This window comes from Spermophilus citellus (assembly GCF_964194105.1).
Source record: "Spermophilus citellus genome assembly, chromosome: 18".
Lineage (NCBI taxonomy): Eukaryota > Metazoa > Chordata > Mammalia > Rodentia > Sciuridae > Spermophilus > Spermophilus citellus.
In genome coordinates this window covers 17,234,810-17,258,901 of record NC_138200.1, presented here as the reverse complement: position 1 = coordinate 17,258,901, position 24,092 = coordinate 17,234,810, and the positions used below count along the sequence as shown (strand labels likewise).

At 49.5% G+C, this 24,092-nt stretch overlaps 4 protein-coding genes across 6 annotated transcripts in view; 3 read left to right on the top strand and 1 right to left on the bottom strand.

Annotated features, from left to right (window-relative positions):
• Nucleotides 1–3,495, top strand: part of WDR62 (WD repeat domain 62) — a 40,600-nt gene extending 37,105 nt beyond the window's left edge. The window contains exons 25-32 of the mRNA XM_081274005.1: nucleotides 258–368; nucleotides 625–759; nucleotides 1,044–1,158; nucleotides 1,250–1,391; nucleotides 1,471–1,531; nucleotides 1,656–2,333; nucleotides 2,888–3,045; nucleotides 3,134–3,495. Of these exons, the coding sequence (XP_081130131.1) occupies nucleotides 258–368; nucleotides 625–759; nucleotides 1,044–1,158; nucleotides 1,250–1,391; nucleotides 1,471–1,531; nucleotides 1,656–2,333; nucleotides 2,888–3,045; nucleotides 3,134–3,439 (1,706 nt within the window). The 3' untranslated portion in view covers nucleotides 3,440–3,495. The remainder of the gene's footprint in view (nucleotides 1–257; nucleotides 369–624; nucleotides 760–1,043; nucleotides 1,159–1,249; nucleotides 1,392–1,470; nucleotides 1,532–1,655; nucleotides 2,334–2,887; nucleotides 3,046–3,133) is intronic.
• A 7,944-nt stretch (nucleotides 3,496–11,439) lies between these two features.
• On the top strand, nucleotides 11,440–13,293 carry OVOL3 (ovo like zinc finger 3; the record flags this gene model as incomplete). The annotated part of the gene is made up of 4 exons (XM_081274001.1): nucleotides 11,440–11,533; nucleotides 11,609–11,673; nucleotides 12,421–12,622; nucleotides 13,085–13,293. The coding sequence occupies 4 exons, from the start codon at nucleotides 11,440–11,442 to the stop codon at nucleotides 13,291–13,293; spliced, it is 570 nt and encodes a 189-aa protein (XP_081130127.1).
• Nucleotides 13,294–13,339: 46 nt separating this feature from the next.
• POLR2I (RNA polymerase II subunit I) lies at nucleotides 13,340–14,918 on the bottom strand. Of its 3 annotated transcripts, none has more exons than XM_081274002.1 (7): nucleotides 14,840–14,918; nucleotides 14,410–14,638; nucleotides 14,279–14,333; nucleotides 13,967–14,040; nucleotides 13,804–13,878; nucleotides 13,647–13,698; nucleotides 13,340–13,436 (listed from the first exon to the last, which is right to left on the bottom strand). In XM_081274002.1, exons 2-7 carry the CDS (start codon nucleotides 14,466–14,468, stop codon nucleotides 13,374–13,376), a joined length of 378 nt encoding a protein of 125 aa, XP_081130128.1. In that variant the 5' UTR covers nucleotides 14,469–14,638; nucleotides 14,840–14,918; the 3' UTR covers nucleotides 13,340–13,373. The 3 variants fall into 3 exon arrangements, with proteins under 3 accessions (XP_081130128.1, XP_081130130.1, XP_081130129.1); XM_081274004.1 differs by having other exon boundaries at nucleotides 13,967–14,016; XM_081274003.1 differs by having other exon boundaries at nucleotides 14,410–14,512; nucleotides 14,840–14,911.
• Nucleotides 14,919–15,080: 162 nt separating this feature from the next.
• TBCB (tubulin folding cofactor B) lies at nucleotides 15,081–23,830 on the top strand. Its single transcript, XM_081273999.1, has 6 exons — nucleotides 15,081–15,271; nucleotides 15,643–15,786; nucleotides 19,416–19,512; nucleotides 20,458–20,649; nucleotides 22,457–22,529; nucleotides 22,703–23,830. Exons 1-6 carry the CDS (start codon nucleotides 15,158–15,160, stop codon nucleotides 22,815–22,817), a joined length of 735 nt encoding a protein of 244 aa, XP_081130125.1. The 5' UTR covers nucleotides 15,081–15,157; the 3' UTR covers nucleotides 22,818–23,830.
• Nucleotides 23,831–24,092: the final 262 nt, after the last annotated feature.

Here is a 24,092-nt window from a genome sequence, read left to right as displayed (position 1 = left end):
TCTGTCACAGAAGGCAGACATAGTCCCTGCTATTACCTGAACATTCTGGAACCCAGCAGCCCCCTAGCTGAGAGCCCAACTCTGCCACCTCCTTGATTGTAACTTGCTGATTCATAAAAATGGGAGGTGGGCTATCATTGCCTCCATTCTTCAGATGGGGAAACCAAAGCCCAAGAGCAGCTGAGCCACATGTCCTGGCTGGCTCACCCAGGAAGGGCCCCAGCAGTGGACTTCTGACCTGTGCTTTGTTCCTGCAGACTCAGGGGAGTCGGAAGTCGACTTGGAGTGTAGTTTTGCCACCATTGATTCCACTCCTTCACAACCTGACCCAGACCCTCAGTGTGCTATGATGAAGCCCCACATGCCAGGTGAGCCAGACACCTGGGTAAGGGCCGTGCATGGGTCTAAGAGATAGTCACAATACATAAACCCCCCTGGCCCCATGTTAGGCCTGAACCTCAGTTTCCTTGCCTGGAAGATGAGATCCTTTTCTGTCAGCCCAATGGCAATAGGGTGTGTGACAGGTTAGTCCAGCTTTCTCCATTGTCAGGTGACACCTGCCATGACTCATGGTATTGACAGCTTTTCTCTTCCCTGTCCCTCCTTCCTGGCACCTCTTTCCAGAATGCCCAGGTACAGCAGAAGAGTCGTCCCGACCTGAAGGACCAGGCTTGGCCAACAGCTCCCTGCCTCAGACCCCCGAGCAGGAGAAGTATCTCCGCCACCACTTTGAGACGCTTACTGATGTCCACCCTGAAGGTAGGGCCCGACCCAGCACCAGACCTGCCTGGGCTGTCTGTCTAGTGCTGAGCACAGTGTGGGTGTCCCTGGGATAGGTCTTTTCCTGGCAGAGCAGGAGAGCAGATGACCTCTTAAGGACTGAGCTGCACATTTCCTCTCCCTGCTCTGCTGGCTTCTAAAGTGCATGTGTTGTGTCTGCTGATGGGGCTTCTGGGAATCTACTGGCTGGCCTGTGGGTCTGCCTGCATCCAGGACTGATTGGCCAGGAGGAATCTGAGGGCCCTGTCATCATCTTCTCTTAGAGCTTTTTCATGGGTCCCTGGGAGACACAAAGGTCTCTGACTCTGAGGACTACTTCTTCAATCCTCGCCTGAGCATCTCAGCCCAGTTTCTCTCACGCCTCCAAAAGAAATCCAGGTAGAAGCTAGTAACTCCCTCCATTCCCCCGCCCCTACAGGCACCACAGAGCAGGCTGTGTGAGGGTCTCTCTCCCATCTGGCTTCCTCAGGTGCACCCATGCCTTCCCTTCCCGACTGCCCCTGCACCTTTTGAAGTCTCCAGAGGTCAAGTCCACAGGCCGAGGGGGAAGCCAGCCCAAAACAGAGCTCCTGAGAGCAGGTACTGGCTACGCCTCCCCAGACAAGATCAACGTGAGTATTGGAGTCACCTCCCTCAGGGCACAGGGCTGAGAACTAGGAGGCCTTGTCCTCACCTCAGCTGTGCTTGCAGGTCCTCTCTGGGGGAAAGGCTGAGGAATCCCTCGAGACCCTGGAGGCCTGGTGCCCACTGAGTAAGTGTTCCCAATTCTAGACAAACAGCCCTGGGTGCCCAGCTTAACTGTGGGAAGTATCCATTCAGACCCTGTACCCTCTGTGACTGATGTGTTGAGAGTGAGCCATCTGCTTCCTTTACAGGCCCCTGCCTCCCAGGCCTGGTGCCCTGTGTCCCTGCCTCCTCAGTGCCAACCACAGACAGGAAGCCGACACCCACAACGATACCTGCCCCAGGCCTGGCTCAGGGTGTCTTCCCTTCACCCTGTTCATACATGAAGACCACTGCTAGCTCCCATGCCAGGATATCACGCAGCATCTCCCTTGGGGACAGTGAGAGCCCAGTCGTGGCTGAGCTGACCAGGCCGCTCCACAGGCCCTCATCCATCGGGGAACTGGCCTCCTTGGGCCAGGAGCTCAAGGCCATGACCACCAGAGTGATACCCAGTTCTGACAATGAAGGCCAAGAACCTGTCCTGCCCTCCTGGGGCAACCATGAGGCCCGAGCCAGCTTGAGACTGACCCTGTCAAGTGTCTATGATAGGCTCCTCCTGCCTCCACCCCCGCTGGAGCCACCTACCACGTGTGTCTGGTCCCAGGAGTTCACAGGCACCCAACCTGGTGTAGCGGGTATAACAGGCAGCTTCCTAGCCCCCAGCCCTGTTGATGTGAGCACCATGAGGCTCCACAACTCTGTCTTTCTTCCAAAGCTCCCAGCCCCTGAGCCCCTTACCCCTCCTGCCCACCCCAACAGCCCCCAGCTTGCAGACACCAGGCCTGGGGCCATTGGTGGCACAACATCCCTCCTGGAGCCCACCCCTGGTGAGTGTTACCCTGAGGACGAGGGACAGACCCCTAAGATCATCCCCTGTGCTAGTTGGCTCAGCTTCTAATCTGGGCACTTGACCTAACCAAAGGAACTCTGCAAATCTTTCATTTGTTCATTTATTTGCATAAATGTTTAATGAGCACATCAATATATGTGTTGAACCTTGTTCTAGGTCCTGGGGACATGGGACATGGTGGCAAACAAAGTAACAGAAAATTGACATCTTTCTTGGGGGAGATAGCCAGACAAAATCTATAAGGAAATTGTCAAATTTATCAGAGTGCTGTGTGCTAAAGAGAACTAAGAGAAGGGGCTGGGCAGTGAGAAGGCGAGCACCAGTGGCCACTTTCAACAGGAGGATGAGAAAAGGCCACAGGGAGGAGGTTACATTTAGCAAAGACCTGCAGAGAGAAGGGGAGGGAACGTTGGGGACTGAGGGAAGTGTTCTAGACAGAACAACATTTGAAATCAGCCCAACCATCTGGATTCTTCCCAGAGCAGGTAGAAAGCCAAAGTGTCTTGCTCATTCCCTCCTGTCCACCCTCAGATGCACCCAGTCTGATCCGGAGCAGCCCTGGACACTGGAGGGAACACGGGCTGCCAGCTGAGGTCCTTCCTTCAGCTCCCCCTGAGCTGAGCAATGTGGGGAGCATCGTGCACAGACTGCAGGCTGCCTTCCAAGAAGCCCTGGACCTTTACCACATGGTAAGCCATGATTGAGGGAAAGGGCTGAGGAAGCTCCTTGGGACTGTCTGGGCTGGCTGGCCCCTGACATAGTTGACATCCCTTACAGTTGGTCTCCAGCAACCAGGTGGGCACTGAACAGCAGCAAGCACAGGCTGAGCTGGCCTCCACCTTCCTTTGGATCCACAGCCAGCTGGAAGCCAGCGACTGGCTAGTTGGGACTGATACGACCCCAGCCCCAACCCTACCCAGCCCAGATCCCCCGTCCCCACCCACACTATGCCCCCTGGCCAGCCCAGGTCCCCCATTCCCACCTATGCTATGCCCCCTGGCCAGTCCAGACTTGCAAGCTCTGCTGGAACACTACTCAGAGCTGCTGGTGCAGGCCGTGCGCAGGAAGGCACGGGGGGACTGAGGCTAGCAACCCGCCTTGTTCTGAAGAAATTGCTATTTTAAGGAAATAAACTGACAGCTTGGAACAATAGTTCTTGGTGTGTGTCTTGGCCCATCCACAAAGCCACCGTCAGGTGGATGCAGGGAGAGGGGAAGAGGGCCATCCTCAGATAGACCTGCCGGGAACTCACATCCGTCCTGTTCTGAGATGGCTCTGGTGGTTGATTTAAGGGGGCACATCAAAGGCAGGGATAAGGTTTCAAGGGAGTCTTGGCAGGTGCTGTGTGGGCCATGGCAGAGCAGGAAATAAATTCACGTTGTCTCTGGGCAGTTGACCAGAGGAAATGTCCACTGGTCATTCCCAGACACCAGATGTCTCTATCCACAAGGCTTCCATGCGTGGTGACCCACATGCAACCCCTGGACGGCTTCTGACAGCTTCTGACAGCCTCAGGGCCTGGCCTCCCACATCTCCTGTACCCAGACCATTGAGCTCCTACAGAGGGATTGTTCACTTGTGGTCCTTCCCCATTGGGGCCCAGCTGTACTCCAGAGAGGGCCTGGCCCCCCATCCCTGCCCACTGCTGAGAGCCTGCAAACCCACAGAACTTCTGAGTGGATCACCACGATCAGCCTTGCCCACTAGTACATGTATTGCCACACCAGTGGTCCTTTAAGGTCCAGGCTGCTATTGTTCCATCTGCAATAGTGAAAGTAGGAGAAACAAATAGACTGGCCCACTGGACACTCCTGGCAGCAGGCCCAGGCTACCCAGCAGCTGGGACCAGTAATTCCTTCTCCAGCAAAACTGGGTCCAACTTTAACCCGTGAGCTGCCAGCAAGCATCTGGCATCTGGCCACATGGTATATCTGCCAAGAAGGCCACTCATGACCACAGATGCCCCCAAGCCCCAAACTTCTATGTAAAGGAAACCAGACGGGCCGCGGCAGTCCTACCTCGTGGCCTACTGTGGCCTGTGAGTTCTTCCCGTCTGTTGGTTCTCATGTCCCACCAGCAAGGATCAGAGGGATTCAGTTCCTCACCCAGGCCCCTGAGCTGAGACAGGAACCTAAGTTTGCCTGGTGGCAGAGCTGGACCTCTTAACATGGGGACACAGCCCTCTGCTGCCATAACCGTGCCACACCTCAGGACCAATCGTGCTGTTGTTCAGGAACACCTGCCAGTCCCTCCAGGTGCCTGTCACTGTTCAACTCCTCAGGGAAGAGTGAGGAACAGGTCAGGCAAAGCATCCGCCTGGTGGCACTCACCCTCCAGAAAGTGGCACAGACACTGAAATTAAAACAATAGCCGTGAAACTAGGTAGGCCAAGAGGTTCACTGTGCTGATTGAAGGGCCAGGGAAGGACTAAAGTCCCTGTTGGTATTTGGGGAGATGTCCAGTATTGTCAAACCTCCCTCCCTCTGCCTCAGGGAGGTGGCCCAGAACTTCTAGACAGATTTGACCTCTGCCCCAGGGCTCAGTCCAGGCCCTCCAGGGGAGAAAGTGTTTCATCAAACCTAGGATGATAATCTAGGAAACACTAACACAGACCACTCTCATAGGACTGTGACCCTCCTTCCTTTTTTGGCCACTGTTGCCCCCGAGATTCCTGAGGCAAGTTTTGGTATGGTATCCAGTTCTTCACACAATTACCCCTCTTTTCACTCTGCATCATAATAAACTGTATCATAGCAAACACTTGGCTTATAGAGACCCAAGCTTAGGGACATTTGTTACTCTTGATTATGTCATCGTGAGCCTGGCCTCTTCCTCTCCTCTGTCAGCCTGAGTCAGTTTCACCTTCCAGCTCAGGGCCTCACACTTGCAACATGGCTGCTGTGGCACCCAGCAGTACATCCTCATTCAATCAGAAGCAAAGGCATGAAGCAGAGCAGACCCAAGGTGGCAGGAAAGAAATGCAAATCCTTCTCAGAGTCCTCCCCTTCATTACAGGAAACAGGAATGGAGATTTCTTCAATTTGCTTTTGCTTGGGCCATCCCTCCTCTTCTGGGCATTTTGCTGCTGACACAGAATTGGGTTCTCAGCAAGAAAGGAGGGTGGGCTGGTAGTTAAAGAGGATCCAGATCCCCTCTTTCAAATGCAAAGCTTTTGGGGGGGTAGGAGGTACTGAATATTGAACACAGGTTCACTCTACCAACGAGCTACATCGCCACCTATTGGATATGGAAAATGAAAAACCCCAAGATAGTGTGGCCTGGGAAAGGGAGTGAATGAAATAGAAAGCCATACACTGACAGCTTTCATCTCTTTCAAGATAAATCCTTTTCAGATGCTGGCCACTGGTGGAGAGAAAGTGTTTCATCAAACCTAGAATGATAGTCTTTAGGAAACACTAATCTCTTGCAAGATAAATCCTCTCCAGGTGCTAACCACTGACTCCCAACACAAAAACCCAAATTCCTGAATGCCCAAACTGACACACTTCACTAAATCACCCATAACTTACATAAGCCCAGCCCCTTCTTTGTTCAGTGGCTCATTTTCCACCAGGAGAGTGAGTCCATCAGAACCATGACTCCCCATTCCTGAACAAAAGCATTTGGCTGATCTGTGAAGTCTGCATCTGGCCCAGTCTTTTTGTGCTAATACCACCCTTTTTAAAAAACTTTTTTTTTTGAGTGGTATATACACAAAATTAAATGTTATTCGGCCATAAAGAAGAATGAAATTGGGCTGGGGATGTGGCTCAAGCGGTAGCGCGCTTGCCTGGCATGCGTGCGGCCCGGGTTCGATCCTCAGCACCACATACCAACAAAGATGTTGTGTCCGCCAAAAACTAAAAAATAATAAATATTAAAAAAGTTCTCTCTCTCTCTCTCTCTCTCTCTCTCTCTCCTCTTAAAAAAAAAAAAAAAAAAAGAAGAATGAAATTATGGCATTTGCTAGTAAATCTATGGAACTGGAGACTATCATGCTAAGTGAAGTAAGCCAGTTCCAAAAAACCAAAGGCGAAATGTTCTCTCAATATATGAATGCTAACTCAGAACAGACACAGGGTCATGGGGAGGTTCACCAGATTAGACAGTGGGAAGTGGATGGAGGGAGGGGGATGGAAATGGAAAAGAAAGTAGAATGAATCAGACATAACTTTTCCATGTTCATATGTGAATACATGACTCATCACGTATAACCACAAAAATGGGAAGTTAGACTCCATGGTATGTATGATATGTCACAATACATTCTACTGTCATGTATAACTAAAATAACAAATTAAAAAAAAATTTAAGTTTTATTTTGAGACAGGGTCTTGCTAAGTTGCCTAGGCTGGCCTCCAACTTATGATCCTCCTGTCTCAGCCTCCTAAGTAGCTAGGATTACAGGCATGCACTACCATGCCCAGCCCAAATGCCAAGTTTTTAATCCCTGGAAAAATCAGAGTTGCTCTTTGGACAAACCATAGGGTTAAGAAACCCCTGATGCAGGGGCTGGAATTGGCTCAGTGATGGAGCACTTGCCTCACACGTGTGAGGCACTAGGTTCATTCCTCAGCACCACATAAAAACAAATAAACAAAATAAAGGTATTGTGTCCACCTACAACTAAATACATATATGAAGAAGAAGAAGAAACCCCTGCTGGGGAGTGGGATTGTAGCTCAGTGGTTGAGCACTTGCCTCACATGCATGAGGCACTGGATTCGATCCTTACACCACATTAAAAAAAATAAATAAAACAAAGATATTGTGTCCATCTACAACTAAAAATTTTTTTTTTAAAAAGAAAGAAACCCCTGCTGGTGGTGGAGTGTTCAAAGGCAGGAGGTTTGTGAACCAACAGGGCCCCATCAGGAAGATGCTCACACTCTTGGGGGATATTCCAAAGAGTTAAACAAAGGAGCCATTTGCAAAGATGTGGGCAGGGACCAGGGAAACCGCCAAGGCTGATACAGCATCCAGTACTGGTGCCAGAGGGGAGTTCGTATCACCTGTAGGCAGGAGGCACAAAAGGAGGGAAGGAGAACCCAGAAGAGCAAATTTTGGGGCGGGGGCTGCCCTGAGGGGAGCTGTGGCCCTAGCAACTGCATGGAGGGAGCTGGGGAAATCAACCTCCTGATCTTACTCTCCTCCCTATCTCCTGGGGGACACCCTTTGTCTAAATCCTGATACTGCCCTTACTATCTGCTTCCCCAAATGTTGATGTTTAACATCAGAAAAGAGCTGAAGCAAGTGTAGAAAGCAAGAAATTTTATTCAAAGAATAGTAACACAGACTTCTCCCGGTAGGAAGAAGGGGACCAGAGTTGGAATCCATGGGAGAACGAAGTGCTGTCCCTTTTATATATCTTAAGTTTTCTTTGTTCTCCTGTGCTCTTCTCCCCTATCTTGTTCCTTTCCCGGATCCTGCATCCTGGGAGATGCAGGTGGGCTGGAAGGGCCAAGGTGGAGTGCCATGTAGGAAGGGAGCAGCAGCCCAGGGGACATTAATTAGCAGCTCCCTATCTGCTCAGGAGTGGCTTCATTAACAATCTTCTTCTGGTTGGGCTCAGGGGCACACACTTGTAATCCCAGTGGCTAGAGGGAGGCTGAGAAAGAGGATCGCAAGTTCAAAGCCAGCCTCAGCAAAGGCAAAGCGTTAAGCAATTCAGTGAGACCCTGTCTCTAAATAAAACACAAAATAGGGTTAGGGATGTGGTTCAGTGGTTGAGTACCCCTGAGTTCAATGTCCATACCCCCTTGAAAAAACAAAGGGGCAATATAGGCAAGTAATCTTGGTAATCAAAGGGCTCTGGAGGTATTAACATTCCAATCTCCCAGGGGGCGGGTCTCTCCCAAACTGGCCTTCATTTTCTCCATCTGACCTGATCGCCCAGCTACACTAACTGCCTGTCTTTAATTCTTGCTTCAATCCTACTGGAAGCCAGAGAGCATGGGACAGGGGGCAACAGGGTCAGTACCCCAGGGCATGGAGCAGGGCTGAGCAGGTTAGAGAAGGGCATGGGAAAAATGATGCCTGGAATCATTTTCTTCCCAAATCCATTTTCAGAAGTAACACAGGAACCAGTTGCCCCAGGAGACTTGGTGAACTGAGCACCTGAGAAGAAACAAAGCAGCCAGGAGCTGCGGTGACACCCACAATCCCACTGACTCAGGAGCCTTAGGCAAAAAGATTGCAAGTTCTAGGCTAGCCTAGGTAATTTAGTGAAACCCTTCCTCAAAATTTTAAAAAGTAGGGAGCAAAGGATGTAGCTCAGTGGTAAAGCCCACTAGGTTCAATCCACAGTACTGAAAACAGAAAGTAGCTCTTCCCCATCTGCTAGCCATCCTTTGTTGCAACTCACCAGTGTCGCACATCTACCCTTGGCCTCCCCAGTAACTGAAAGGCCAGGAAAACTCCAGCTCCTATGTACTGAACTGTCAGACTTGCAAAAGGCACACCAGTCATGGTTGTATAAAATCCAGCAACTGTGATGTGGAGGTGCCACTTAAAACAGCATCAACCGGCTGGGCGCACGCCTGTAATACCAGCGGTTCAGGAGGCTGAGACAGGAGGATCGCTCGCGAGTTCAAAGCCAGTCTGTAAGCAACTCAGTGAGACCTTATCTCTAAATAAAATACAAAAAAGGGCTGGGGATGTGGCTCAGTGGTCGAATGCCCTTGAGTTCAATCCCCAGTACCCCAAAACAAAAAACTAGCATCAACGGATCCACAGCCTTCCTGGCCACTTCACCCCTCAAGGCTTCTTAACCACCCCCACTAACACATCAGCCTCTGCCAGACCCCATGCTAAACACTCTCTGAATGTGATCTACCTGTGATCGACGGGGAATCTTCAACACAAATCACATCAGGGAGACTCCTTAGTCCCATATTCAGGATGAAGAAACTGAAAGTGAGAAAGCCCAAGTTCAGGAGATTAAATGGTAAAGCTTGATGCACAGACCCACAGAAATGAATCAGGAAGACTGACTCTCAGGGCATGTTGTTAGCACGAATGACAGAGGGTGGGAGGCGGGAAGCTCTTTATTCAGCAGCAGAGTCAATGGGTCAAACATTCCATGTGGCTCATTTTGGGGATAGAAAATGGTAGCAGGCTGGGCTGGGGATGTGGCTCAAGCGGTAGCGCGCTCTCCTGGCATGCGTGCGGCCCGGGTTCGATCCTCAGCACCACATACCAACAAAGATGTTGTGTCCGCCGAGAACTAAAAAATAAATATTAAAAATTCTCTCTCTCTCTCTCTCTCTCTCTCTCTCTCTCTCTCTCTCTCTCTCCTCTCTCTCCTCTCACTCTCTCTTTAAAAAAAAAAAAAAAAAAAGAAAATGGTAGCAGGCTAAAACACGGGTCTGGGTTTTATGGGCTTCATTTAGGGTGGGACAGGAGGGTAGTTCCTGGGGTTCACAATATTAGGGTCAGCTGATCCATTAGGGTAGGACGGGAGTGTGAATAGGGAATTTCCTGGGGCTTATTGTATTGGGGTTCAGCTGACCCATAGGATCGAGGGGTCAGATGCCTGTTCAGTCCTTTTGTGTCCCTTCCTTCCAGCAGAGGCCTGGGATTTTAAATGACAAAAGCTTCAATTTTACCCCAGACCAAGCCATAGGGGAGACAGCTGCAGATGGGAGAGATGTCCTTGGACTTATTTTCCATATCCTTCAGATATTCCTTCTCACACTGCCAAGTCTTGGTAGAAGGCTCCCTCTGCCTGGAACGCCCTCTCCCTTTCACCAGAAACATCTACTTTCAGGGATCACATCCAGGAAGCCATACCTGAATCCCCACACTTGATCAGGAGTCTCTTCTGGGAACCCCAAAGTCCTCCAGGATTTTTCTGTCACAGCTTGGGTGGTTCTGCCTGTTCACTCTCTTCAGTTTATTTACTTATTTTACATTTATTTTTATTTATTTGTTGAACCCAGGACCTGCTAGAAATGCTAAAATATATAAAATAATAATAATAATAATAATATTGAGCTCCACCCCAGCCTTTTTCATTTGAGACAGTCTTGTTAAATTGCCCAGGCTGACCTAGAACTTAACAATCCTCCTGCCTCAGCCTCCTGAGTAGCTGGGATTCCAGGTGTGAGCCACACATCTGGGTCCCCTTCACAGCCCTGAGCATCCTGAGCTGTCAATGCTTTATCTTCCGTGGACTTATATGTTCATTTTCAGTGCTGAGCTAGGTTCTGTCTCTAGTTAGAACTTAGAAAATTGTTGGTAAATAAATGAGAGAAAATAATTTCATGAGGAGTGTTCAAAATCCTCAATCCCAGTTCAGAAGTTAGATAAGAACTGATGTAGAACAGAGCCTGAACTTCTGGTAAGGTACAGGGAGCCCCTGGCTATATCAGGTGACCCCCTTTAGTTTCCAAACAGCGGGAAAGGGAAGTCACAGGAAATGATTTATTTAAAAAAAAAAAAAAAGGGTGTTTTAATGCCTGATACACCTGAATAGAGCTTCTGACTATATCAGCTTTGGGTCTCTGAAGATCAGAGAGGTAGAGCCTCCTTCCTGCCTGAGGATGCACAGCCTAGACCTTTATTTTGTCCTTACCTATTGACTCTGCTGTCTTCCCTACACCCTCCAGAGCAGGACAATCACAGCCACCCCTTCCCCTGCTTCCTCAGACAGCTGCTGTGATTTGAATAACCAAGCACGCTGTTGGATGTCCGGGGGTGACTGATTTGCCTGACAAACAATGCTCAAGTCCTTCTTCCTGCCAGGCCTGGAGCCGTGTTTCTCTCCTCTCACCATCCCCCAGAGATGCCTAGGCTCTTTTCCCCTGGCTTGATCCTCTGGGAATTTTGTCTGTCCCCGGAGGCTGCAGAGTACCCTCAGGAACCTGGTCTAAAAGAAGGGGGATGAATGACAGGCGTAGGGTCGAGATTACTAGAGCCAGCAAAGTCTGCTCCCTGGGCTTGTCTCAAAATTTGCATAAAAAAGAGGTTCCTCCCCCACATCCCTCCCTTCCCACCTGGGATAGTGGTCCTGGGCTGAGGTCTGACAGCAGGTGGAGGAGGAAACTCTGCTTGTGAGCAACCGCCTCTCCATTCCTGAGGTGATGCCTCGTGTCTTCCTGGTCAGGAGTCGGCGTCCACAACCACCTAACTGGGGCGACCTGCCTGACCAGCTCCGAGGAGATGCCTATATTCCAGGTGGGCCCCTCACTGAGCCTGGGGATGAGGGGCAGGGGAAGAGGCAAGGCATCACCACCGGCTTTCTCTCTTCAGACTGCAGAAGCCTGGCCGGGCCACTGGCACATCAGTCTTCCCGCCTTGGGGACCCCTGGGCAGCGGTGAGTCTGCAGCTGACCCTCAGGCCCTAGCTGTTTTGCCCCTTCCGAGAGCTGACAGCCCCTTACTCCTGGGCCTGTTTACACATGCCCTTCAGCCTCAAGACCTGTTTTCCCTGCTGGGAATGCCATTCCTGTCCTAGAATGAGTTCAGTTAGGTCTCAATGAAGCCCCATATTCCTCGGGTAGACAGCCACAGATGTGCTCCAGATATCTCTACGTCCAGTGGGGCAGAGAAGGATCCCAGCAAACGAGTGGATGGTGATTAATTTTTATGCCAGAACATGGGACAAGGTGATAAGAGCAGGATGGGGGCTAAGGGTTATTGGGCCCTCTCAGAAGGGGTATTTCAGCTGTGCATGCAAGGGAAGAAGGAAAGCACTAGCCAGAATGCAAATGTGATCAAGGTTAGTTCACTATTTATTCTGAGCCAGGTGCTAAGCACTTAACAGTAGTAAGACAAAAATCCACACTGTAATCAATTTTTATTTCTGATTGGTGCTGAGGACAAACAATAAAACTAGAAAAATATGTGTTAGTATGTTGGAGGATGATACTTGCTATGGAGAAACGTCAAGCAAGGCAAGCATGATGGGGTTTGGTTAGGAAAGGCCCTGGGAAGAAGGTGGCATGTGTTTGCACTGATCAGACTCCAGCCTTCCTCATCCTGCATTCTGAGTATTTTGTATTTTTATGCCAAGTATGGGCAGGGTCCAGATGGAGGGGCTAACTTCTACATCTCCTTGGCAGCCCATGCAGGGAACCCTGGCCTCTGCTCCCAGGAGCCCTGGGACACTTGGCTGCCCTCTCTGCCCCAAGGCCTTCCCACTGCAGCGCATGCTGACTCGACACCTCAAGTGCCACAGTCCAGCTCGCCGCCATGTGTGCCGCTGCTGTGGCAAAGGCTTTCACGATGCCTTCGATCTCAAGCGCCACATGAGGACTCACACTGGTGAGTAGTGGCAAGGACTGTGAGGGGCTTCTGGGCCAGGTGGGATGGTGATGGAATGAAGGCAGATGCCCTGGATGTGGAATTCCTAGTATCTATGTACATAGGGCAGGGACACAAGAGGCCTGAGACTTGATGCACCTCAGACCCCAGCAAGTGGTATAAGGTGAAGCCATGGTAGTGGAGACAAGATGGATGCTGGCTACAGAACTCAGGTCCCAAATCGCAGGGTGCAAAGGAACATCTCCCACCATCTTCCCCAGGGGAAGGAATTTTCTAGTGAGGGACAGTGGTCACAGGGGTTTGGCCCATGTTTGTACTGCGTGGTGGGTAGCAAATGGGTCATAAATAGAAGTTTGATGAGTTTGGGATAGGGGCAGGAAATGCTCAATTTTAGAGAGGAAGGTGGCAAACCTTTAGTCAGAAGGCCATTTCCCTGCCCGACTCTGCACCCCTTCTTCACAGGAATCCGGCCATTCCGTTGTGGAGCTTGTGGTAAAGCATTTACCCAGCGATGCTCCCTGGAAGCACACCTCGCCAAGGTGCATGGGCAGCCGGCCAGCTATGCTTATCGTGAGCGCAGGGAGAAGCTGCATGTGTGTGAGGACTGTGGCTTCACCAGTTCACGGCCCGATGCCTATGCACAGCACTGCACCCTGCATGGGGCCACCTGAGATTATACCAGCATCCTACCCATGAAGCAAATAAACACAGGAAACAAACAGAACCTGGCATTTATTAGGAGAAAGAGGGGTCACTCGGTCCAGCGGTGGCCACAGTGTGGGGCAGTACATACATAATACAGGCGCATGGCATCCTGGTAGAAAGGATAATTGGTTAGAAGGGTCTGGAGCCTCCAGAGCACAGCATAGGACCCTCCACCCAGCAGGGCCTCATCCCAAAAGAACAGCCAAGGAAACTTTCCCAATGTTAAGGATCCAGTCCAGGATTCAGGGAAGGGCAGGATCACCCCAATATTTATATCTCCACCCACAGGTTCCCAGGAAACTCCCCCCCCCCAACTCACTTCAGCCCGGGCACTATGTGACTGGAAGAACACCGCCTCCTTGTGGCCGCACCTGAAGGGAAGGCCCAGTCACCCAGTTTAATACACCTTTCCCACCTCTCTCCACCACCCAGTAGGACAAGCCATGCTCCCGCCCCATTGCTAGCTGCCAACTCACTTCTGGCATGGATGGTCCTCAGTCCGTGGTAACGTGGGGTCCTGGGACACATCAGCAATGATCTGGGTCAGTTCGCTGCAGGAATGGGGAGGTAAATAAATAAGCTCAGACCTGGACTCCCAAGACAACACCCTTGCCCCCAATCCCTGGTCACGACACTCACTCCACTTCGTGCGTGATTTTGTTGACGTAGATGCAGCTGTTATCGGCTTCCTGCTGATAATCACAATTACGGCACTGTGAAAGGGCGAGTGTGGCGGGTCACCAAGAGACTAGGGGTCACCAATAGGAATGGGAGGGCAGGGAGATTCCCGGAGGGGATGACAACGGGCCAGATGGACAAGAAAGTGATAGGTGAGACCAATACACTTCGGGAGCGAATAGGAAGTGTGTGTCATACAAAGTAGCACGCTGCCACGAGGGGATCCAGTGGGGCGGCTGGAGGCCACCGGGAGGTCTGCGAGCTCGCACTCACCGCATAAAGCAGAATGCGGTTCTCCTTGTCTTCCTTGGGGTACAACATGTTGTTACTGTAGGGAGGAGGAAGTCAGAGGTCAGCCCTTGAGCAAGTCCTTGCTCCCCTTCCGCACCTACTTCCCTTCTCACCATTCCTGGCAGAATCGAATGCCCACGAAGCCCGGTTCGTAGGTCCCATCTGGTTCCATAGCGACGAACTGCCTGTCAAGCCTTCCGCACTTGCTCCGCCGCGCTACAGGTCGCAGGAAGGGTCAGGCCAAGCAGCGGCGCCAAAGAGGGCCGGAGCCGCGCACGTGTTTAAGCTGACGGTAGCCCTGTGCTCGGCTCTCTCCACGCTTAGGTTTGGCTGATTGCTTCCCTTGATTTAATTTTTAAAAAATATTCTATGGTAATTGCTTCCAATTTCGGGACTTCGCCTCCCCATTTTACAGAATGGGATGGATATAGTGCAAAATCCGGGAATATGATGCACAAAGTGACCCCCTAGGTGCTGGACATAAATAGAAGAAGCCATTACTCTCTGTTTGGATCCACGCCAGTGCACACGCGCCACGCTTACCCTTCGCAGACCGGGATAACTCCTGCCAGTTCTTCCTCCCAGCTTCAGCTTCGGCCCGACCCGGCCGTTTCCGGTGTGGCTATTGGAAGAATTGTGAACTATAAAAGGCCTCTCGGGATTGGCTGGGTCTAAGAAGAGGGCGAGTCCTTTTCCCGGCAGTGGAGAAGGAACGGCGGCGATTGGTGGATCCTAAAAGTGAGAGCGCGTGGATTGGTCTGGTCCAGGAGTGGGGGCGGGGCTAGTATCCCAGAAGCAGCGGCGGCTGAGCCGGTGTGAGACGGCTGTATCGGGCTGCAGGCCACTGCAAGGCGCGGCGAAATGGAGGTGACGGGAATATCGGCGCCCACAGTGACCGTTTTCATTAGCAGCTCCCTCAACAGTTTCCGCTCTGAGAAGCGGTACAGTCGGAGTCTCACCATCGCTGAGTTTAAGGTGTGACTGGGGGGCGGGGCCTAGAGGGGTGGGGCAAAAAATGCGGGGTTTCCCGAAGGTGGGGAGGGGCCTGAATGGAGGGGGCGGGGCTAGAGATTTCTGAGGTCGCGGAGCCTGGAGACCTGGCCTATGCAGATGGGGCCAGAGAGAATCTGAGATTGCAGAGAGTAGGGGCGAGTCCAGAGAAAAACCCGATGCTCCAGAAGGCAGGAGCTAGAGTAGAAGAGGTGGGGCCGGGAAGGCCCCTCAGAACCTCCTAGGCCCTGTATGGTCTTTTAGAGAAGCAGGGATAGGGTGATGGTTGCTAATAATAGGTGGAGCCTCAGGGCAGATGATGGGGTCACTGACACCCTTTCTCCTCATCCCCGCAGTGTAAACTGGAGCTGGTGGTGGGCAGCCCTGCTTCGTGCATGGAACTGGAGCTGTATGGAGTTGATGACAAATTCTACAGCAAGTTGGATCAGGAGGATGCATTGCTGGGCTCCTATCCTGTAGATGACGGCTGCCGCATCCATGTGAGGCCACCCAGCTGGGATCTCATACCTCATTAATTCATTTACTCAACAAATATTTGCTGTGCTTGCCCTGTGTAATAACCCATATAAGCCCTGCCCTCATGGCATCCCCAGTCCAGCACAGATAGACACCAATAGATAGTGACAACCCAGAGTAGTCTGTGCTAGGATAGTAAAAGCTTAGGGAACTGGGGGTACCCAGAAGTGTTACTTGACTCCACCTGGAGGTTTCAGAAAGAGCTTTCTGGAAGAAGGGACATTTGAGCTGAGACCTAAAGGATGAGCAAAGAGGTAGAAGGGGCATGCCCAAGTAGATGGAAAAAAGTGTACAGAGTTCTAGAGCAGGAGGTGAGCCTCTGTGAGCAATGAGGCTAGACAGGTTGGAAGAAGCTAGAATGCAGAGGACCTCTTTGTGCCTACATTGTTCTTTCTCTGCTTAGCATTCCCCTCTCCCACCTCAGTCTTTACCTGGCACATTGTTCCTTAGACATCCCAGGTGAACTCCACTTTAGGGCCTTTGCATGTGCTGTATTATATTTATTATATTTTCTTCATGAATAATTCTCTATATGTCCACATGGCTTCCCCCTTTCTTCTTATGTTTACTTAAAATGTCATCTTTTGCTGGGCAAAGTGGCATATGCCTATAATCCCAGCAACTGTGGTTGCTGAAGCAGGAGGATCACAAATTTGAAGACAGCCTCAGCAATTTAGTGAAGCCCCTAAGCAACTTAGTGAGGCCCTGTCTCAAAATTAAAAAATAAAAAGGGGCTGGGGGTTAGCTCAGTGGTAAAGTGCCCCTGGGTTCAATCCCCAGTACCAAAAAAAAAAAAAAAAGTCACTTTTCAAGTGACACCTTCATGTGCCTAAATATAAAATTATAATTTCATCCCTTCCCCCCTTTTTGTTCTTTATTTTAGATTTTTTTATTTCAACACAGGGGCTTACTGTCTGGCTTTGAACTTGGAATCCTCCCTCAGCCTCCCAAGCTTGCTTGGATTACAGATATATTGTCATTGCATCTGAGTATATTTTAAATTTTTGCTCATAGCTCTTATCACTCTCTGACATACTCTGGATTTTTCTCATTGGTCTGGTTTATTTTGTGTCTCCCTGATTTGAGTGTCCAGGAGAGTGGAAATTTTCATCACTCTGTTTCACTGCTGTGTCCTCAGCATCTGGAACAATGCCTGGCACAGAGGATACTCAGTGAATCACTGTTGGATGATGAGTTGACTCTACAAAATAAGACCAAGAGGTCAAGTGCAGGACGCATACCTATATCCCAGAAACTTGGTAGGCTGAGGCAGGAGGATTGCAAGTTCAAGGCCAACCTCAGCAACTTAGCAAGACCCTTGGAAACTTAGTAAGGCCCTCCCCCAAAATAAAAAATAAGAACTGGTAAAGCAGGAGTGCTTTACCAGTACACCTCCCAAAAAAAAGAAAGAAAAAAAAAAGACCGAGAAGATGATATAATTATCCTCATTTTGCAGAGAACAAAACTCAACTTCAGGATGAAATATACTTTCTTAAACATGAAATATTGGTAGAATTTTTCATTTTGTCTGCATGACTCTAGAAGTTCATGTGCCCAGAGTACGGTTCTTTATTTTCTGTCCTTTGTTATTCAATAATTGTTCATTGAACATTTATATTGTGCCAGGAGTATAGCTGTGAGTCCTGTTTTAGCCGTGTCTAGTGTGTGAGGTAGATGTTAGCCAAATGATCACAGGAGCAAATATGAAAGGTAAGTTTTAACTGAGGGCCTTGCAGGAGATCATGGAGCTGGGAGACCCTATACTGGGGTATCTGACCTATCAGTGAGGTCTGGGAGGATTCCTGGAGCGAGTGCTGTTTGATCAGAGACCTACAGAAAAGGGAGAGTTAACCAAAAAGGGGAAAAGGTGCTCTGGCAGGAGGACATAGCACATGCAAACACCCTGAGGTGGGAGGGAGCACAGTGGGTGCCGGACTGTGGGTGAAGAAAGTGGGAACTGGGAAGGAGTCAGCCTAAGGGCCCTGCTCTGACTCAGGTTTTCACGAGCTCCCTTGGGCTGTAGATGAGGAACAGACTGGGGGACAGGAGGAGCAGGGACACCAGGAGGGGGATACTGTAAGAGTCCAGATGAAGTGATGGGCAGGACTAGCAGTTGTGAGTCAGGACTCTGCTGGGCCCACAGAACTGAGACTTGGGGCTGTCCGGCAGCTACAGCCGAGGGATGCAAATGGGGTCAGTCGTGGGTAGCAGCACCTTCAATCAAGAGGGCTTCACACCCATGTGGTACATCCCAGGCTATTCAAGGACAGTGTCCCAGGGTTGGAACCTCTGGGAATTTTGTTTTTTTCCTAAAATTCCTTTTCTGTTGGTAAATATCAGCTACATGCACTGCTTAAAATGACAGTTTTTCAAACTTTAAAAAAATTCATGACCTAGGGAATAGAAATTCTTAGCGATCTTAGACTCGGAGGTAAGGACCATTTTTATTTTGCCGTGTTAGCCTAGTGGTTCAGACTAAACATTTTAGGATTGTCCTTGATCCCTCTCTTTCCCCACTCCCAATCTGTCACAAACCCTGTTGGCTCCACCTACAAAATCATCCCTAATCTAAATTCTTCCCCTATTCCCACTGCACCCACCCTGGTCCAGCCTTCACCCCTCCCTCCTGGACATCCCAACCCCTCCCCTGGCCTCATTGCTCCCATCCCTACCCCAACAGTCTGCAGCAGAGAGAGCCTATGAACCCCTGATCCATATGAGAGCCATCTCTGCACCACAATGCAGGTAAAACCCAAAGTCTACAGTGATCTGTTATCTTGCCCATTCTCCCACTAGCTCCCTTCACCGCACCCACAACAACTTCTCCTCCTCCAGAAGGTCAAGGATGTATCTGCTTCTGGTTTTCACACCTGCTGTTCCTTCTCATCCTTCAGGCTTTGGCTCAGACATCCCCTCCTTTTGAAAGCCTGCCCTGGCCACCTTCCCATGCTCCTTATCTTCTTTGTTGTATTTTTGTCTTTCGCCCTGGCCATCAAGTAGTGTTTAGTCCATGTCTCTGTTTGTTTACGGCTGGGTCCCCCAGCACAGCAGAATAAGCACTGCCTGCGGGCATGGGTTGTCTCTTTTTATACCATGTTCCCAGTGCCCAGCTCAGGACCTCTTGGGTACCTTTGGAGGAGCTCCATAAGCAATGAGTGGGTGAACATTTGGAATAGCTCAAGAAGAGGTGTTCTGGAGATGGGGGCCATCCTGTGAGGGTCCCAGAGTCCCAGAGAGGATAGATGTACTGCCTAGAGGGCTATGAGCCGGGTCTGATCTCTGCCAGTTAGATTCATTGACTTCAGGGCTATCAGTGATATGGGTGCTAGTGTGTAGGGTACATCTCGGGGCAGATCCAGCCTCCAGGGTTTTGGATGGCGAGGAGAAAGGAGAGATGGCCAGTGTAGATATCTACTCTTGTCCCTTCTGCTGGGCTCAGGAGAGGGGAGATAGCTGGGATAAAGGTGAAGGTGTCTTTTTCAAATCAGGAGAGGCTTGAGTGTGTAGAGTACTCTAGCATGCAGCTGTACCCTAGCATCCCAGGCCTTCCTGGCTAGACTGATTCCTGCTGACCTTCCTCTCCTCACCACAGGTCATTGACCACAGTGGTGCCCGCCTTGGAGAGTATGAGGACGTGTCCAAAGTGGAAAAATTTGAGCTCTCTCAAGAAGCCTATGACCAGAGGCAAGGTACAGAACACATGGGATGGGATGGGATGGATGAGGGTGTGTGGTAAGAAGCCAGGTAGGACTGAGAGGACCATCACAGGGAGGTCAGAAATCAGGCAGAGGGCTTGGGAAGATGGAGGAAGGGGTGAGGTTCATTGTGGGTACATATGAGGGCATGGGACTGTGGGTACATGATTAAGGTGAACAGGGCATGGGGTAGGAATGGGGACTCCTAAGTATGTGAGGGGAAGCAAATGAGGGCCTAGGAAGATGAAGGGGGCCTTTGGGGAATGCAGGAGAATGGTTTGTGGGGAGCATTCAGGGCCAGATGGAGGCATGGGGTGGGGCAGATGGGGTATAAGGACAGAGTCTAGTGGGCTGTGGAGAGGACAGAATGGCAGTCAGTTCAGGCTTCTGCTGATGGGTCAGAATGTGTGGTGGGAAGGAAGGGGGCTTGCAGCGACTGGCTGAAGGTGAACCTAAGACTGGAGGGATATGTAAGAAGATGGGGTCACGTTACAGGGCACACACCTGTAATCCCAGTGACCCGGGAGGCTGAGTCAGGATTGCAAGTTTGAGGACAATCTCAGCAACTTAGTCAGAACCTGTCTCAAAAAATAAAAAAGGCTGGGATGTGGCTCAGTGGTAAAGCAGTGCCCATGGGTTACTTCCTCAGTACAAAATAATAATAATAATAATAATAATAATAAAAGATGGGGTCATGTGAAGGACTGGAGGCTGGTTGTATCCCTTTAGTTTCTAGATTGTAGGGAGACCCCAGGAGTCACGGGAAAATCAAAGCTATGGTGGGAGACTTATGGAGCTTGGGGACAGCTCTCTGACACCTAGAAGAAATACTCCGTGAATATGGAATATTCTAGCCCCTTGTGGCTGGATGTTATCTGAAGAGGTCAGAGACACATCCCCAGAGATCAGGTCTGACCCTGTCCCCCACCCTGCCCACAGACACAGTTCGCTCCTTCCTGAAGCGCAGCAAGGTAGGCCGATACAGTGAAGAGGAGCGAGCACAGCAAGAAGCCGAGACCAACCAGCGCCTCGAAGAGGAGAAGGCCCAAGCCAGCACCATTTCTGTGGGCAGCCGCTGTGAGGTGCGGGCACCTGGACAGGCCAGTCGCCGGGGCACTGTCATGTATGTAGGTATGTGGCTCACAGGATTCCTGGATCCCAAGATACCATTCATTCATTCAGTTGAGTCTCTGAGACCTTATGCTTTGTCCTGAGGTTGGCAATGCCAGGGCCTTGGCATTCAAGGAAATTCCAATTCTAGCTGACAGTGACAACCCAGCGTTGATGGTGGAAAAGTGAGAGGCGCAGATAAAATTCATGGATCGTACAACTCGCTCATTAAGTATATAGTTCACTAGTTTTTAGTATGTTCAGAGAATTGTGCCACATCACTAGTTGTCAATTTTAGAATATTTCTGTTACCCTCACAGGATATCCTAAAACCATTATCAGCCTTTCCCCATTTCTGAAGCCTTACCTCCCCAGCCCTAGCCAACCTCTAATCTACATTCTGTCTCTGTAGATTTGTCTATTCTGGTTGTTTCCTATGAAAGGAATCCTAAATATGCAGTCCTTGGCTATATTCACATATTGTTTTCAAGGTTCTTCCGTATTGTGCATGTATCAGTATTTTGCATTATATAGATATACCATGTTTTATTTGTTCATTCATCAGTTGATGGACATTTGGGTCATTTCCACTCTTTGGCTATTATGAATAATGCTGTATGAACATTCTCATATAGTAAGCTTTTGCATGGACATGTTCTCATTTCTCTATACCTAAGAGGAGAATTTGCCTCACATGTAATTCTTTGCTTAACCTTTGGAGGAATTGCCAGCCTGTTTCCCAAAGCAGCTGCACCATTTTACATTTCCACCAGCAAGGTTCCAATTTCTTCACATCTTCACCCACACAATTGTTATCTGTCATTTTTATTCTAGGTATTCTGGTGGGAGTGAAGTAGAACATTATGTTTTTGATTTGTATCTTTTTGATAACTAATAATGTTGAGCATCATTTCATGTCTTCTTGGCCATTAGTGTATTTTCTTTGAAGAAATGTCTACTCAGATCCTTTGCCCAATTTTTAATTGGGTTGTGTTGTTTTTTGTTGTTGATTGTGCATAATTTGCTAGGATTTCCCTAACCAGGTACCACACATAGAGTGGTTAAAACAGCAGAAGTTGATTTCTTAAGAGTTCTGGAGCCTAGCAACCCAAGGTCAAATGTCAATGTTTATTCTGAGGCCTCTCAGAGCTGTGGCAGTGCCATCCCATCTTAAGTTTTGTGTGTCTGGGGGAATGGAGATTGAACTAAGGGCACTCTGCTACTGAGCCACATCCCCAATCCTTTTTAGTTTGTTTTGAGAAAAAGTCTTGCTGGGGCCCCCCTTGAACTTGAAGTTCTGCCTCAGCCTCTTGAGCCACTGAGATCACAGATGTGTACCACCAAACCCAGCCCCCTTAGGTTTTACAAAGACCTCTTCGTGCCTGGTACCATGGTGCACACTTGTAATTCCAGCAGCTTGGGAGGCTGAAGCAGGAGGATCACCAGTTCAAAGCCAGCCTCAGCAACTTAGTGAGGCCCTAAGAACTTAGTAAAACCCTGTCTCTAAATGAAATTTTTAAAAAAGGAGCCGGGGATGTGGCTCAGTGGTTAAGCATCCCTGGGTTCAATCCTGGTACCAAAAAAAACAAAACAAAACAAAAAAAAAACCCAAAACCTCTTGGATAAGTGAATAGGGGGCAGGGTGGGAGCTAGGAGATCAGCAAAGCTGCTACCATCTTGGTCTGACAGGAGATAAAGGTGGTCCTGGGTGGAAGCAATCAAAGTAGCAAGGAGTGATTTTCATCAGGACAGACTTTCCTTGATGAGCAAGCACAGATTCCAGGTGAGATGTGTCCAGAGGTTTCATCAGAATTTCTCTTCTGGGCAGGACTCACAGATTTCAAGCCTGGCTACTGGATTGGTGTCCGCTATGATGAGCCATTAGGGAAAAACGATGGCAGGTAACAAGTGTTCCATTGAGACATCTGTGTATGTGTGTCTGGGAATGCATATGTGAACATGTATGTGTAATTCCACGCATGCTGCTGAGTGAGCCTGTTATAATGTCATACTGCATTTTGAGTGGGAGCCACATGGGATCCTTTGACCACTTCTTCCCCATCATGTTCTGCAGTGTGAATGGGAAACGCTACTTCGAATGCCAGCCCAAGTATGGAGCCTTCGTCAAGCCATCGGTTGTCACAGTAGGGGATTTCCCAGAGGAAGACTATGGGTTGGACGAGATGTGACACCCAGGGAAGGGCATCTCCCTGTTCCAGCTCCTGTCTCAGCCACTCATTGCCCTTCTCTACATGTGTACCCCTGGCCCTCTGCTCCTGACCTCGTTTTAATTTTATTCACCTTTTTCCCTCCCTTTGATTTTAGAGATTTGTACATTAAATGCATCAGAAACCTGGGAAGTATGTGGAAGTGGCATGAAGAAGCTGGGTAAATAAGGATTAAATAAGGACCTAGGCAAAGCAGAGTTTGAGTAGGGTGAGACTTTATTTATTTATTTCTTTACTGGAGTGTTCTACCACTGAGCTACATCCACAGACCTTATTTTTTATCTGAGACACAGGTTCTCACTAAGTTGCTTAGAGCCTTGCTAAATTGCTGAGGCTAGCCTTGTAACTTGTGATCCTCCTGCCTCAGCCTCCCTGGTCACTCAGATTTTGGGCACACATTGGCACCCAGCAAGTCTTTATCCTTCAAGTAATAGCTAAAGGCCTGTGAAATGATTGCTCTTTGTCCTTTGCTATTCAATATAATGTTCTGCAATTTTAACAGAGTCTTCAAATAATAGTAGCTTAAACAGGATGAGAGTTTAATTATTTTTCATATAAAGTCTCATGCAGCCATACATGGCAGGAAGATTGCAGTTCAAAGCCAGTCTCAGAATTTAGCAAGGCCCTAAGCAACTTAGTGAAAACCTATCTCAAAATAAAAAATGAAAAGTTCTGGGAGGTGGGTGCAGCCCACACCTGTAATCCCAGAGGCTCAGGAGGCCGAGGCAGGAGGATAGCAAGTTCAAAGCCAGCCTCAGCAAAATCGAGGCACTAAGCAACTCGCTGAGATCCTGACGTTAAAGAAAGTACAAAATAGGGCTGAGTCTGTGGCTTCGTGGTCAAGTCCCCTGAGTTCAGTCCCCTATACCAAAAAAAAAAAAAAAAAAAAAAGTTGTGGGGATGTAGCTCAGCAATAGAGCCCCCTGGGTTCAGTCCCCTGTCCCTCCCCCACAGAAAAAAAAAGTTTCATGAAATCAAGAGTTTATATATTAATCTCCCTACACCACTTCAGGGCTGGTTTCCATCTCCTTGTGTCTTGCTCTCCCATCTACTCATGATTCCTACCTCATCTGCTCCAACCAGGAGGAAGAATAGAAGGGGAGGGGAGATCTTTGCCTTTAAGGAAGATGTACAACTACAAACTATCCCTAGTTCATTGGTCAGAATTTTTCTACATTACTAGATGTGACACTGCAAAGGAGTCTGGGAAGTGTAGTCTTTGTTCAGGGCAGCCAT